This window comes from Python bivittatus, unplaced genomic scaffold (assembly GCF_059951505.1).
Source record: "Python bivittatus isolate LINGU-HERP-01145 unplaced genomic scaffold, Pbiv_v1 ctg000190_np1212, whole genome shotgun sequence".
Taxonomy (NCBI): Eukaryota; Metazoa; Chordata; class Lepidosauria; order Squamata; family Pythonidae; genus Python; species Python bivittatus.
In genome coordinates, this window is record NW_028277042.1 from 18124491 (window position 1) to 18141136 (window position 16646).

The following is a 16646-nucleotide window of genomic DNA, read 5'->3' on the forward strand; positions in this document are numbered from 1 at the left end:
GAGCTCTTGTATCTCCATTTAAAGTGTATGATTGTCTCCACTAAGAAATCACCCCCCCTTGCCCCACTATCTACTATGAAGCCTCAGATGCACTTATCTAGTGTCTGGATTAGGGAAAACCCATTGGGGGGGGGGCATGTGTGCCTCAGTGGGGTGTTTGAAAGTAAAAGGGAATGAATTAAGTGTAAATGGAAGAACTTACAGCAGTAGCCCACAGTAGACTTAACCTCCATAGATGCATTTAATCTGCTTTTCAAACTGTCCAATGTAGAGGCTCTGACTGTATTTCAAGTGAATGCATAAATTTACTGCTCTGTGAAGAATTCCTTTCCCTTCTTTCTCCCTTGACACCCCCCCCCCCAAAAAAAAACCCCTCCGTCTGTGAATTCTAGAACCACGCGAGATGCAGGAAAAGAGAACTCTGCACATTCTGAATAGTGTAGGTAATTTTACAGAGCCTCTTTCCCCAGGGCCAAAGTGGGATGTTTGGGTATTGCCCATCCAAAGAGTTATGCTTTGGAGTATGCTGGTCTGTCCTAATTAAGTTCCTTAATTAGGGCTAGGAACTAGCTGATGAAAGAGAAGTGTCTGTACTCATTACATCAGCACAGTTGGAAGGCTGAACATCAAAGAGGAGCGGATCGGCTCTGGAGTGGAGGGGAAAACATGTTCCACGCTACCTCTCTCCTTTTCCTTAAGCGCATCTTCTTTAAACACGTAAATTATGTAAGGCTTATAACCTCCCTTAGGACAAACTTGCTGCTTCTTGCTCAGTCTTGGCTCTGTCAAACATTACCTAAGCTTGCTTGCTTACTGACTCTCTCTCCCTCTTTGTCCCTCTGAAGGTGGAGCCCTCTTGCAATAAACGAAAAAAAAAAAAAAAAAGATAACAAAAAATAAGGTGAGAGCAAATATCTAAAGTTCCCCCCCCCCCCCCCAGCACCCAGGTCTGGCAGTTCAGATAAAACCACATCGAATCTGAAATCCTCGAAGATTGCTGTCTCGCTGCCTGTCAAGTCCTCCTCAAATTCCACCTCCTCCTCTGAGACCTAAGACACGCTCCGCCTGTGCTGTGAATAATCCTAGGAAGTTTTTATATATTTTGTAAGACTGTTCTTTTCTTTCCCTTTTCTCTTTTAGTGCCTGTCTGAGCAGTCCTGCCTTTCTTCTGCCTGTCATCATGTTGATGCAGGAGGCTGAAGATGACCATTCTCTGCTCATCTATATGGGAGCCACTGTGATCTATGGTGGGACAATATTTTATCAAGCCAAGAAGAACCGAGTGGAGAAAGCAACTGCTTTTCGCTGTGGCCTCCTGTTGCTTTTGGTTGTGGAAATCCTCTGCTTTTCCACCCTGAGAAGTTCTGTAGGCTTGGCTTTATTCTCCCTGGCGTGTCTCATGTTTTGCTTTTACACTCCTGTGCAAGCCATGTTACCCGTGGATCGTAAAGCGGTGCTCATCACAGGTAAGGGAGAGAGATCTGTTCCGTTTTCAGTTTATCCATCCAACTTCTTGAGAGAAAATGCAAAGTTTACATTTACTCTGTTTTCTCTGAAATAACTCTTCCAAGAACTTGGCTTCCCCCGGCTAACCTGTTTTCCTTTATTAAGGTTAATTTATCCACTCTACCCGATTCTGAAGTAAGGATATTTTTCCCCCTCAGATTGAAATGTTACGGTACTTTGGGCTTCCAGTTGGACTTCTGTGCAAGGATGCTTTGGGATGTAGGGATTGTAAACCGTGAAATAACTTATGATTTGAGGTTGTTATCTGACCTTGTCTTCTTTTTTTCTTTCCATGCAAAACGGGAACAGGCAGCCTATTATTAAGCCTCTTTTTATAAAGGTTAACTAGAGCCGTTTTTCATGTCTGACATGCGGCTTTAAAGAGCCAATGATAAATGGCGACAGAGTGAGTCCAAGAATGTGTGGTGGTGGGTGTGGATAGCACCTTGACACAAATTGCTTATTTGCTGGTACAGCAGCTTGTCATGAAGAGTGTGACACAATGCCTCGGTCCAGGCTGTCTGGAGCAAGAAAGACAATTCATCAATGGGCTCTGAAAATAATAGTAATTCTCCTTCTCTCTCTCTCTCTCTCTCTCTCTCTCACACACACACACACACACACACACAGACACACACACTGTGAATGAAAGAGAAAGAAAAAACTTAAGACCATAGCAGGCTTCTTCATCCTCACCTATATACCTTTGTGCTCCATCCGTTCCTTTCAGTGCTGTGCTGAAAGATCTCTCTCTCTCTAGATGTTAGATATTGTTCATTGTCCACTGGAAATTGTAAATATGGCTGCTTGGGTGACCGGTGTTGGAGAAGGGCTGAACTGACACTAGCAAAAGTTCATCTTTTAAAAAGGAAAAGGTCCTGCTCTTTTAAAAAGGAAAAGGAAGGAAATCTTTTAAAAAGGAAAAGGAAGGAAGGAAGGAAGGAAGGAAGGAAGGAAGGAAGGAAGGAAGGAAGGAAGGAAGGAAGGAAGGAAGGAAGGAAGGAGAGGAACACCTGCCTTGGGTGGAGAATTAGGCAATGCAAGTCTTCCCTGGAGTGATTCAGTCTGAAGGTGATTTGATCAAATTACCCTTTCAAAACAGATCCATGAAGATCTGCAGGGCTTTTATCCACCAAACCACATACTAACCAGACCACATACTATATTGGTTTGGTTAATTTTGCTTTATATTATATATATATGGGGGGGGGAGAGAGAGAGACTGAGAGAGAAGGGACTGTCTATTAATTTATTTACTCATTCATTCATTCATTCATTCATTCATTCATTCATTCATTCATTCATTCTCTGATTTTCGACTGAACCAAATACTCAAGGCAGCTGTCGCTAGGTTTAAAAAACTGAAAAGTGAAAACGAAAATGAAAATCCATTTTAAAAGAGATACGTTTTGCTGTTTGATTCAATGCCAAAAATAGGGGGAGTGGGAGAAACATCATCATAACTCCCAAGGAATTGTATTCCACATGGAGGGAACAGTCATGTCATGCATCGCTTGAGATTTTTGCAGAGGAAAATCAAGACAGATGTGTGACATTTTGATTCTCCTATCAAGGACTTCTGGGCACATTCTTTGTGACCAAGAACCAGTCATGTTCAAAAGTTCTCCTTTGCCCCTAGCCCCCCCCCTTTTTTTTTTGCTGCTATCATTTCTTCTGCCATTGCCTCCTTATCACCTGTTTAAAATCAGGGGCTGAGAAACACACATATTCTTTTGTGACTTCCGGATTGGCCCAACTACCTTAATGTAGATTGTGGAATTTGTCCTTCGGGTGAAAGATACATTAGCAGGATGACTCAACTTCCCAACAAAGGGCAACAGGTTGTTCAAAATACACTTTGGCAACTGTCCTGAACAAGAGGTGCACTGCCTTCTCTTTGGGTTGATTCAGGCTTGTTGGGATAAGTTTCCCAGAGACAGGTTTTGGCTATACATGGGGGAGAGACGTCAAACACAGTTTAACCTTGGAACCCACTTCCCAGACGTGTGGTGGATTCCTCTCCCTCAAGGCCTTCAAATGGTAGTTGGGCTCCCATCTGTGGAGGATGCTCTATATCTGTATCACTTGAATTAAAAAGCAGGTAGGGCTAGATGGTGTCCAGGACGTACTTCAACTCTACAGATGTAGTGTGATGTAGCAGTTAAGGAATTGGGCTGGAACCAAGGCGGCCAAGGTTCAAACCCTCATTCACCCAGCCACTATCTCTCACCCCAGCCTACATCAAAGGTTACTTAAGAGGATTAAAAGATATGCATGACTTTTGAGCACTATAAGGAAAAGATAAAATTATAATAAATGCATAATCCATAAACAAATGCAGGAAAGAGGCAGTCATAGAAAGCTTTTAGCTTATACAGAAGTTTATGTTGGAAAGGTTATGCATTTTCTGAGGCAAGGGGATAAAAGGGATTGCTGTAAGACAAAACTGGAGCCCATTCTATTTATTCCTTCTTTTTGACCACCATTATCAACCTATCACAGTGATGGGGAACCTATGGCATGTGACACGCCAGCGTTCACCAACACTTGACAACAACTATCCTCCCTGTTTGAGTTACCAAAGAAACTGAGATAGTTTTACTCCTATTTCGTTTTTGTAATCATTGGATGTCTCTTTCTATAATACATAGCACCACACATGATTGGACTGTATTTTTTTTTAAATAAATGAATATGTAAAGAGTTACTTTTCTTTTGCTGGGGGGAGGGGGGGTGACACACCAGCAGAATCAAGTTAGGCATTTTCCGAATGTTTGACATGCCGAGCCCAAAAGGTTCGCCATCACTGACCTATCACATTTCTTTGTAGGTCTCTGATTCCAAACAGTTTGCTCCTTGAGATAGAGATAGATGGATAGATTTATATATATTTATATTTTTAATGGCTTCTTTTTAGGAAGTGACAGTGGAATCGGTCATGAGCTCGCAAAGTACCTTGACAGTTTAGGATTTACTGTATTTGCCAGTGTTTTGAATGCAAAAGGACCCGGTGCAAAAAAGCTGAAGGAAACCTGTTCAGAGAGACTTTCCATCCTGCAACTGGATGTCACTAGTTCTACGCAAATAAAGGAGGCTTATCTTGAAGTAAGACGGAAGTTGCAAAATGCAGGTATCTTCGGGTTTGCACATATCCTCCCCTTTGTGATCTTCATTCTTGTTGAAGTGACATTTTGCAAAGATCCAGAAATGAGGTGTGTTGATTTTGGCCTGAGAATCCAGTCATCTTTCAAAATCAGAGGCCGACATCAACATTTACCTCTTTCGACTAGCTGATGGAATGAATGAAATTAAGATAAAAGATCTCCATTAACTCAGTTGCATGAGATCAACTCAGTGATGGTGGCTACAACTTGGATAATTGCCCGTTGCTGACTCTTGTCCAGGATCTGCAGTCTAGATATTGAAAAACCTTACAGCCACCCACTGTGGTCCAGCAAAAATGGTCAAATATCGACACTGTGACATCCTAATGCTGCTGTTAACAAACAATGGCCTACCTAATGTTTGAAACATGATCAACCCTAATATTTAGACATAAGGTTTGGGGGTAAAGATCTAATTTATGTTTTTCCCTTTCTTCTATCTCAGATACTCTCTGTTGTTTACAAGTATCTGTGTTATGTCTGTTCACACCCCTTTGTGTTCAGTGGGGTCATTGCTTATTAAAGCTACTTTGGACTAGCAGAGTCTTTACCTTTTCCTTTAATCTACAAATAATCATTGGGCTATTGGAAAATCTGAAACTGCTGCTTCTTGGGAACCCAGGTCTTCTTTTGTCCTGACATAGTTGCTTTAAAAAGTAGGTGAAAGAGAAGCGTTTGATAAGACATACAGTAGACGCAAAGCATAAAAGGAAGGAAGTAAACTGGGAGAAGCCTGGGATTCCTTCCTGCAGCAAGAATTCCATAAGTCACTCCTTTGCTCTTCCTTTCTTTCTCCCCACCAGACCTTTGGGGTGTTATCAACAATGCAGGAATATTGGGGTTCATAGCTGACGGCGAATTGCTTCCTATGAGTTCTTACAAGCAGTGCATGGATGTAAATTTCTTCGGCCCTGTTGAATTATCCAAAACATTCTTACCGTTGCTTCGGAAATCCAAAGGAAGGCTTATTAACATTTCAAGCCTGGCAGGTGAGTTATGCCGGCGTGTTCCAGCAATTTGTAAATTTACAGACTGCCACTTGGGTTTGATTCTTCTCCGTGAACTGCCACATTTCTGACACATTAGAGTCGCCATGCGGGAGGCTTCCAAATTAATCATGAATCTAGGGATCAGACTGCAGAAAAACGCATATATGTCAATGCTAAACAATTGAGCTATCTAACATCCAAGGAAGATTTAGTTTGGCAAGTTTGGGTTATCTCATTTCTAATCTAGAAGTATTTATAGCCAAGTCAAGGCCAAAACTGCAGGAAAAAGGGGCGTGTGTGCGTGTGTGTTTACGTGTATTTTGCCACTTCGCAAACTAACATTCATTTATCTTTGGAAATTTGTACTTCTCTGAGTATCGCAATGGAATTTGCCTTTGGCAAAAAAAAGAAAAGAAAAGAAAAGAAAAAGAAAAAACCATTAGAGAAAGGCATGCATTTCACATATTCATGAAAATAATGTATAAAAATACCTTTTATTAGAGTACATTGCTTACAAAAACGACTTCCCATGGATTCTAATAAACACAATGCAGACATTTCATCAAATATATCAATTAAAATGAGATCTCCTTTCCTACGCTTAACAGGAATATATATTTGCTGGAAGACTTTCAGATTCCCTTTCTGACAGTGGAATTGTTGAAGATGGAGTAAAACAACTTAAAAAAAAAAAATCCCCTCCTCTCCTTTCCACTCCTTTGGGCTCTGCTTCCAACATGGCAGGATCCAGTTGCCAAGTGGCACATGCATTTTTCAGTTTCAGCAAATCAGCATCGCTTCGGGGTTACAAAAAGTGGGGGAGGAAACAGCGACAATAATAGACAACTGCAAACCATCAGAATGATGAGCTGATCAATATGCAAAGTCCCGTGGCTGTCCAAAACACTGGCTAACTTTTGTGTGCCTGGTGCAGGAAAAGATTCATTGCTGATGTCCGTAGTATTGAACTGGAGTCACTGTTTCCTCGCAGAACCTCCATTCTTGTGCAAGGCATCTTCTCTTCTCCACACCAACCATTCTTTGTAGGACTCCGTTTGTAAGCACCAAGAGCACGCAACGTGCAGGCTGTGCTAAAAAGTAGACAGGACCGGGGCAAGCCCTATATTTGATTTAATAAAGTTTTAATTTAATTAAGTTAATGTTCATCCAGCTAATTCAATAATCCCCCATGGGTTGAATATCTACCTCCTCCTACCCCGCTTAAAAAGACAAATGGGTGACCATTTCTTGAGGTGACCCCCAAAGCTTGTGGGGACTACATATGGCTGTAGTGTCTCAGCTTAAGCACCCCTGGTTTATATTTTATTCCTGTTAGTAGCATTTTTGGTGCCTTTCTATTTCTATCTTTTCCCATCCTTTCTATGCGGAAATATATGTTCAGGTAATTCCCCCATTAAACCCATTTACAGCTTCTGCGATAGCCATCTGGGGATATTAACTCCACTGGTGATAAAACAATTATTTTATAAGCAATTAACATTTTGCACTCAGTGTCATTGCTCTTTGGTCAAACAGAAGCATGATGCCCAACCCTTTCATGCTTGAGGGCACAGCAATGTCTCCAAAGTCAGCTTGACCTCAAAATAGGTCATCAAGTTAAAGGCAAAGGACCTCAATTTGACTCCACTCTACCAGGAATAAATAATTGAAAAGACTTGCTGGTAAAACATGGATTCCTTCCTTTCACTGGATGTTGCTTTTGGGGAAGGGAGGAACTTTCACCCTGGAAAATATTTGCCTACCTTGTATAAAGTAATGTTTCTCACACTTATTTCCAACTCTTCCAGTAGTTGAGACTCATAGCTGTGGGAGGTATTTTATTCACCTTGTTATTCACCCCCAGCTTAGTGCTGGAATGTGAAATTGTAAACATATCATTTTGAGAATAGTTCCTGATTGGAAGCAACTGATATGGAATAACTCTTATATTAGTATAATGAGTAACTGCAGAGTATCTTGGCAACTGGAAATGGTGGCCCCATTTAGGTAGGTTACGTAAAGAAAGATCTGATGGAAAAAGGGATTTTCAGGAAAAGTGATACGACACTGGACTTTTTTTCCCCTTCAGTCTCCCAACCAAGGATCTCAATAGCTTTACCATCAGGGAGGGAAGGAGGGAGGGAGAGTTTTGAGGGACTTCCAGACTTCCAGAGGGACTTCCAGGTCTTGAGGAACTTCCAGAAAATTCTCCGGAAGTCCCTCAAGACCTGGCTTTGTCATCAGGCTGGGGGTTCCAGGGGACCGGTGAAATCCTGTTAATCTAATTTCTTTATGCTTTCTTAATAAGAATTGTTTTTAACATGTTTATTGTTTTATATCTTTGTTGTATGGTACCCAGAGTCACTTCTTGTGAGGTGGGCAGCCATATAATTTTGATAGATAGATAGATAGATAGATAGATAGATAGATAGATAGATAGATAGATAGATAAGAGTTTTCCTAGCAAACAATGGCAAAAACAAGGCCATGGCTCCTTGAGAACTGGAGTTTTCTTGAGGTTATTTTCCTAGGGCTACTGTAGAAGTTTATTTACTTACTTCTTTACATTGGTTTATATGCACTTCAGTCATGACCAGCCCCGAGTGGCTTACACTCCCACTCATAATAACCAAGATGAAAACAATTACACAACAAAAGATAACCATAAAATTCTATCACATCATACCAAGGGGGGGGGGGACAAATCCCAAGGGCCTTTGGAAATAGCCAGGTTTTAATGGTTTTCGTGAACCTAGCAAGGTAGATGCCAGCTTGGGAGCTTGGGGTTAAGAGTATGGAAAGAGGGGGAGGGAAGATCGTGTTCAGTACAGGGAAATGCAAAAAAAAAAAAATGTAGACCGGCACATGAATGAGATGGGCTTTTTCCACCTTTTGTGGCAGAAGGGAGTGGGGTAGTATAGCTCGTTCAAAGCCAGTGGAACAAAAATGTCAGAAGGGGAGATCTTCTGTAGCAACTTGTACAATCTGTACTTTGCGTTCAGCTACAGTTCCAATGGTGTAAAACGTAAGTGTGGAATTATTCCCCCAATGGTGATTTTCTTCTTGAACTCTATGCTAACAGTGGCTGTTTTTCTTGGTCTTCTTCCAATATCCTATAAGGAGAAGAAGATAAAAAAAAGACAAGCTTTTCAGAATGATATTTAGCCAGCAAGAACATAGACCTTTGGCTTGTTCGCTGCGAAGAAACTTGTATTTAACTTTGGCTTAACATCCAGCTTTTACTTAAGCTTTTAGTTCTCCTTCTGTGAGTCAGTGTTTTGATTTTCCTCACAGGAGGAATCCCGATGCCACGACTTGCCGCCTATGGATCATCTAAAGCAGCGCTGACCATGTTTTCTGGAGTCATGAGGCAGGAACTATCAAAGTGGGGCATTAAAGTTGCTGTTCTTCAGCCCTCAGGCTTCAAAACAGGTAAGTCATGATATTTCACTCCATCTTCCTCTAGACTCAGAAGAAAAGAAAACTCCATCGAAACCAGCTTTCTCAATCCAAAATCAGAAATTGGCCCTGAGTCATCTGTTTTATCCCTAGCAAAGGCTAAATCCTGCTTTTGCTTTTTAAGATCCTAGATGCAATTTGTCCCAACCATAAGATGCAAAACACATTATTTCCAAGAGTTGCAAGTGGTCTTTTTTAAGAGAAGGTTTTAATTATATATTCTTTCATGGCCCAGATCAACCAACAACAAATTTTGTATTCACAAATACCACTCATTCTGGGAGCTGAACTGAACAGACTTTCCTGCCACCTCCTCTGTATTTTTTCATATTGCATTCTTGTAGGAATAACTTCTGAGGTGAAATCAAACAGGCTAGACATTCCAAAAATGAATTTGTTGGTTTTCTAGCAATCGGGGGGAATCCTGAAGAATGGAATAAGGAGGAACAGAACCTTCTGGAGAACCTAACTCCAGATGTGAAGAAAGATTATGGTGAGGATTACGTCCATAACATGAAGATATTCCTTAGTCAGATGTCTTCTCTGTGCTCATCCGATCTCTCACCTGTGTCCTCTGATGTTCTACATGCTTTACTGGCTAAGCATCCAAAAGGTTTATACACTCCAGGCAGCAATAGTTACACATTCCTTCTTATGTTCTGCTATTTTCCTCTCTGGTTTTATGACTTTTTCATGAGCAAAATCATGAATAACCCTAATGTGCCTTATGCGCTCGGAACAGCAGAGACAAAAAACAGTTTGTAAGGTGAGTAGGAAGTCCATGCCTCCTTCAAAAATGAAGATAGCAGTCCACCACATTTTTGATGATTTGTGGCCTCTATTTGGTAAGTTATTCAGCTAATTATGGGAGATAGGACAGGTGTAAATAATACACAGATGTAAAGATAGATATAAATGTAAGCATAGATTTAGGGTGGTTCAGAAAAAGGGAGTTTTAACTTTATAATCACTAATATCTCATGATAATACTTGGTACATTTCATCTTTGTTTTGAGATAGAGAGTAGCTTTTCCTGGAATTTTCCATTGTATTTTATGGCAATGCTGAAAAATGTCTTCCCTTTTCCAAAGATTCATATCTAATTTTTCATACCTTTTGCTTGCCCTAATCAAATCAATACACATTGGGGCAACATATCAGGGTGGCCATCATGTACCCTATATCCTTTGTTCCGATGATCTTGCTCAGGAGTTTATAAAAGACAAAGGAAATCATGCTTACCTGAAGAACTCCTCCTGAAAACTCTAGGGGAAGAATGTGAACTCAGTCTATGCATTTACATACTCTAATTACATGGAATCTTTATTACTAATCAGAAACCCAGCAAAATGCAGAAATCCCTACTGCTTCTATAGATGAATGCTTATAGGCTATGTTCAGGAACTCAGAACCATGTGAAGATTTAGGGAGTAGAGTCTGGTCTATTGCACTGCCTCAACCATATACTGAATGTGAACCGTGATAGGGTGTGACCACCATAATGTTAATCCAAGCAGTAGAGATAGATGATAGATAGATAGATAGATAGATAGATAGATAGATAGATAGATAGATAGATAGATAGATAGATAGATACTTATTTTTAAAAGAGATTTCCATTGTGCCAAAATGGTTGGATGGCTGGTCTGGGAAATGGAGAGACTATTTGGTTCAACCCTCTACATGACTGTTTCTTGGGATACAGTGTTTCTACCATAAATCTATAAAGGAAGTGTGAATGCAAAATGTTCAGATTGAGCTTCTTCGTTTAGTTGACATATCCATCACTTGTCTGTCAGTGGGAAGAACTACCTCACCAATTTGGGAATTCCCCAGGGACACAATTCCATATTCACCGAGTTCATCTTAGGTTCGATTGACCCAGGCCACACCAGAATATAGCTCGGTTAGGTTTGTGCCGGTTTCAAGATACAACTTGAAAAATGAATGCGCACCCTCCTGTTGCATGCTAAGAAATAACAATGAGTTTGTCCTTTGTGCCATTTTATGCTTGATGCTGCCACTCTGAGTCAACTTGACATGAGTTGAACAGAAGGAACAACTGATATCTGACCAGGTTTTTAAATTACTTGATGGAATGGCCAGATCAAAAATGAGTCAACCGAAGGGATCATAAGTTTGTCATTAATGGTAAAAGTCAAAGATTGTACTATGCCTGGACTGGCTCCAAGAGTTCCATGCCAAGCAGGAGGCTAAGAAAAAGACTTAGGCACATCTGTTTTGCAGATAGTGGCTAGCATAAATTGTTTCCTGCACACTAGGTTTAAGGAAATGCATGCCATTATCTCTTTAAGTGTCATTGTTTTAGACTGCCAGTCAGATTTTTGTGAGAAGAGTTAACAGGCCAGCCTGTGATGGCATCCATGTGTGGCTGCCCAACTTCCCTCCACCTTCTTCGGTATTTATTAATCTATTTATTGCAGCCCCTGGAACCTCCTGAGGTCACGTGGATGAAGTCTTAATGCTTAATCATTGGTGGGGTGATTTCCTACAGATTTCTGAGCCCCAGAAAGAGGCAGGATAAACTGTTGGATATCTTTTCATACCTTATGGGGAAGGAAGGAAGGAAGGAAGGAAGGAAGGAAGGAAGGAAGGAAGGAAGGAAGGAAGGAAGGAAGGAAGGAAGGAAGGGAGGGAGGGAGGGAGGGAGGGAGGGAGGGAGGGAGGGAGGGAGGGAAGGAAGGAAGGAAGGCCCAGCGTCTTGTGTGATATCACAACATCATTAGCCCGTCCTATGTGATTTCCAGGTGCTGGGGAAAAAAAAAAAGCAAAAAAAGGAGCAGCCCTCCCCCCCCCGAAAAAAGGTTGCCCATTCTATCTTGCTGAGCACTCAATTTTAGCAAAATTGTTCATAGGCTGTGATGTTCCAGCATTAATTACTGAAGAATGCTTGGTCAGAGATGACTTATGAGAATTCCACTCCTTGCTGGGCAGGTACAGGGAGCAAAAAGAGATGACTCATGAAAAGAAGCAAAGAACAAAACAGGATTTGGGGGGAAGGGCAGAGCGAGCAACTGGGAGTGAATATGGACTTTGGAAGCTATCTGAGACACTTCAGATACCGATGGGAGTGTGACAGCTGTCAGGTGAAACGTTTCTTTTGTGGTCCCACTCTGTTCAAATGCTGTACGTGTAAATAAATATGATACAATTTCAAGAGCTTTCCAGACTTGCTCAGAGAATTCCTTGAGGTGAATGTGGCTGCTTAGCTGGCAAATGCTTTGTATCCACAACCCCGACTGTAACCCAGGTTAATGATTGAGAAGATTGCCTGCAAGATAGAGCTGGTGCAACTCTTCTGCCATCTGGCCATGGAGGCTTGCCGTTTCGTTTAGGTTGTGCCAAGTATTTTGAAGCTTCTATGGAAAGAGGAGATGTAAAAGAAAAGCATCAAGTCCCTGTAACAAGTGTTCTCTTGGTTCATATCATAATAAACATTTATTTATTACATTTTATCTTGATCTCTAGCTTCTTGAGAGATAATAGCAAACAGTACAGTCCTTTGCCTGCTAGCCTATGGTTTAAATGATGTTTGACTCCAATGTTCACTATTGGCCATCCTGGATTGGGTTGCTGGGACTTGCAGTTTTGGGGCACAGGTTCTTGCAGTTCTGGGGCACAGCTTGTCTTAAAGTTCCACATTCCATAATATCCTACTTTTTCTCCCAGGGCTCATGATGTCCTGCAATGCACCTTCAGCAATCCTATGAAAGAGGTTGGGTAAGAGAAAATGGTTGGTCCAGGGTCAGCTAAGAAGCTTCCTTGGCTGAGTGGGGACTTGAATTTAGGTCTCCCCATTCCTAGACCAACACCTTCACTACTACAATACCCAGGTTCTTGGGCTGGGCATCTGTGGCTAAAGGAGCATTTGAACCTGGTTCTACCCATATCTAGTCCAATACCTCAACTATAACATTAAACTGAAGTGAATCAAATTGAGATTCAGGACGGCTGGTCCAGACTTGCCTTCAGCTGAGAAGAAGCAAATACATCCTAAAGAAGGTTGTGTCATCTAAAATGATTCTGTAATTCTTGTTTTGATGGTCAAAGGCATATTAAAAAAATATGCTTTCAGCCATCAAAAACAAGAATTATGAATCATGATTAACAAACCCACATATTTAAGAAAATAAACTCCATAACTATTACTGAAAGTAAGCTGCAGTCTTGTTGAGAAGCATACCTCATAGTAATTTTTAATTAAATAATGTCTCAAGGGAGCATGAACAAAGCAGAGCAGATACAATATAATTATTGTATTTTAAAAAATGGATATAGAAGTGTATGAAGCTGCAATTTACCTTACTTATGTGCTGTGCAGAGATGAATGAAATGGAAGCGTAGTAGGTAAAATTAAATGATAGTGATTTAATAGGCATTTTTCTTTTCTTGTTTTAAATTCCTGATCCCACGTGATCTTGCAGAATTGATTTTCAAGAATCAGACGCAGCTTAAAATATGAAGGGTTGGTAGTGTTTGAAAAGCATTTACGTAAAAGAGATCAATGAAGTCAGAGAAATGGAGAATCAAGAGATGAATGGAGCTAAAGAAAGGGAATTTAGGCCAGCTTGACCTGATAGGTGATATAGATGAGTATATAAAAATACAGGCCATAGTGTGCTTATAGTGCCAGCAGGGATTAGTGAAGAAGACTGCCTTCTGATAAAATAAATAACATAAAACCGACATATTAGCAGGCTTTGGAAAGTTCACCAAGCATTGCCTATAACAGCTGTGGAGAGATCCAGATTTGAAGGAAAACTATATCTTTTCTTAGATCACAGTTATCTTCCATAAGTGACATGCAATGATGTGCGTAGGGAAGTGTTTGGTTTAAGTCATTCCTAACAGATGCGGCTTGCATGCCAACATGTGCTCCAAAAAACATTCTTCCCTCGGTAGAAGTTTGCATTTTCTGTATCTTCCACGCCTTTCTTTGGAATCATAAGTTCAGAAACCTCCTTCTGTTTACTGTCCAAACATTAGAATTTCCAGTTAAAGAGAACTGTGTATAAGAAAGCTAGAAAATATTCCACCAATCTCTAAAGAGTAAAGCTTTAGTGTTCATTTTTTAAAAATTTCCCCTGCTTTTAACATATGGTTTTCCCAGTTTGACATGAATCCCTGGACTTGTCATAAATCTAATTAAATTGTTCCACCAGCACCATTAGAAGCAGGAAAGTTAGGTGAGACAATTGTGACCCAGCCCAGGTTGAACAAATGGCCATGTCGGTGTTGTCACAAAGCTCTACTCTTTCACTGATTCAAACACACAACACTCTGTGTTAACTGGAAACAAGGTTTTCAAAAATAAGGTGGGTGAGCATTGCCTAAAGACATATTTCACATATATTGCCCAGAGAGGAAAAAGGGACTTATGACAGCCCTCCATTTGGCCTAATGAATGGCCCTATTTAAACCCTCCTGTGGAGGCAATGCAACAAAAGAGATGCAGTGAACATGCAATATTGCACATTTTGTCAGCAGTGAGGGAACACATCTCAAAAGACCCTGAAGCCGTGAAGCATTGTTTCAAGGGCATCCTTGGGGAACCTTGTGGTTTGGAGAATACTGCCCCATAAATTAGAGACAACTTAACTTTCAGGCTAATAAAGAACAATCTTGGGAGCAATCTGGTGCTTATCGGTTCCTTTCTTTCCTTGGTCAGCTATGAAAGGGAAATCTGACTATAGAACAAGGCTGCTAGATGTCAGCAATAGTCATTTCAGACATCAGTTTCCTGTAGAGAAGCTGTATTCGCCCTCCTGTACAGACGTAAAGTTGTCCCCTGGGTCCAGAGCGAGACATGTTATTAGAGCTAATATTTATTTGAATGTATCATCTCCATCAACATCAAACCCTGATTTAGAACAACTTCCTTGGGTGGAGATGAAGAAGAGAGAATTTTGTGATAGGACCACAGTAGTGCCACTGTCACCTAAAGACTCCAGAAATTGCTTAATGTATAAGATAAGTTGCATCAGGAGAAAGATGGGGAGAGTCCTGGTGAAGTATCAGATTAGAATGAAGCCCAACAGTAGGCACATTATTTTGAGCATGACCCTAGATGGTTTCCCAGCAATTATTTTGCAAATGTTGGTGAAACAAAATCCGGTGAAAAAGTGCCAAAAAACTACTTGAGCAATTTCACATTCTGGAGCCAAAATGATCCACTTTTCCCATCAGAGGTAGTTCCACAAATTCACTTTGGAGCCAAATATTCAGCTACTGTTGTCCCTCACCCCCCCCCCCCCCGCCATGTTTAGCATATTCCTAATTCTTAATGCACTTATTTGCTAAAGCTCACAGTCAGAGAGAGAGAGAGAGACTCAACCATGAGGCCATTGATTAGCAAACATTTTGGGTTTAGAGCTGCACTATGTCTCCCCCATTTTTTCCATCTCCAGGAGTTGTGATGGACATAGCCAAATCCCAAAACGTTCATTTACCAGTGAGAAAACCAGGAATTTTCTCCCTACTAATCATTCTAACAGCTTTCCCTCTCTAGTTGTTCTTACCGTCCCGGTTTGCCTCTGATTTTTTTCCAAAGTTCCGGACTGTGGCCACCCACCATTTTTATATTCTAAAAAGACTGCTGGGTCCTCTGTTGCCCCAGAAGCATTCTTGGAAATAGAAATGATTCTAGAACCTGAAGCTTTGCACCAGGGTATTTCTTTTTGAATGAAGGAACTGCAATTTAAGAAAGAGGTTGTGGGTTTTTCAGTATCCGGGGGACCATGTAGGTCTGTGCAGTGCTTCAGTTCTACAGCCAAAAGATACTTTGGATCCTGTGGCAATGTGTCTATAGGACCTACTCCTTTTTTATTATTATTGAATATCTTTATTTTTGGTAACAAAACAATCTTTAATCTTAAAAAAGAAACCTAAGAAAATAAAAAATAGAAACAGAAAGGACAAACTAAGACGGAAAAGAAAAAAAGTCTATCTCATATTTTATACTTATCAGCAGTCACTGAACTCATTACTGAATTCACTACTATAATATAAACAATATGAGATATCATTGTAGGATATCACAAAATCTCTGCCATAACAAGCGTAGTGCTGCATCCTTTGGGAGAAAAGATTGCCTTTTCCGAAATAGACAGATCACACATTTCTTGACAACCATTTCTTGACATCTGGAATATTACTCTTCCCATTTCTTTATATAATGCTTTTTGCCACCCCCTGCCTCTTTACAACTCTGTATCAAATGCATTTCTTCTCAGAATCCTTCTGCAGCTGCAGAGGGCACCTTCATGATCTGAGGAAAAGATGCTGCTGCTTTAACAAGTTGTAGACATCGACCCCACTGCATTGAAATGCCTTTGAATCCAGAGTGCTGCTAAAACCACGAATGACCCAGAACTGAAAGGCTTAGCGGTCTTTAATCTCATCGTCCACTCTTCATTTTCACTGTGAAAAATAGATAGGGGCTGAGAACCAGAAAAGAAAGGTGTTTTTTTTTTTTAAAACAACAACAACAACAACTTTGGTGGCACTT

At 40.7% G+C, this 16646-nt stretch overlaps 1 protein-coding gene across 2 annotated transcripts; it reads left to right on the top strand.

Moving 5' to 3' along the window:
- Window positions 1-970: 970 nt before the first annotated feature.
- Window positions 971-12594, top strand: HSD17B2 (hydroxysteroid 17-beta dehydrogenase 2). Of its 2 annotated transcripts, XM_025169733.2 has the most exons (6): window positions 971-1466; window positions 4424-4636; window positions 5474-5659; window positions 8954-9091; window positions 9528-9611; window positions 12074-12594. In XM_025169733.2, the coding sequence occupies exons 1-6, from the start codon at window positions 1181-1183 to the stop codon at window positions 12094-12096; spliced, it is 930 nt and encodes a 309-aa protein (XP_025025501.1). In that variant the 5' UTR covers window positions 971-1180; the 3' UTR covers window positions 12097-12594. The 2 variants fall into 2 exon arrangements, with proteins under 2 accessions (XP_025025501.1, XP_025025500.1); XM_025169732.2 differs by lacking the exon at window positions 12074-12594 and having other exon boundaries at window positions 972-1466; window positions 9528-10864.
- The last annotated feature ends 4052 nt before the right edge of the window (window positions 12595-16646 follow it).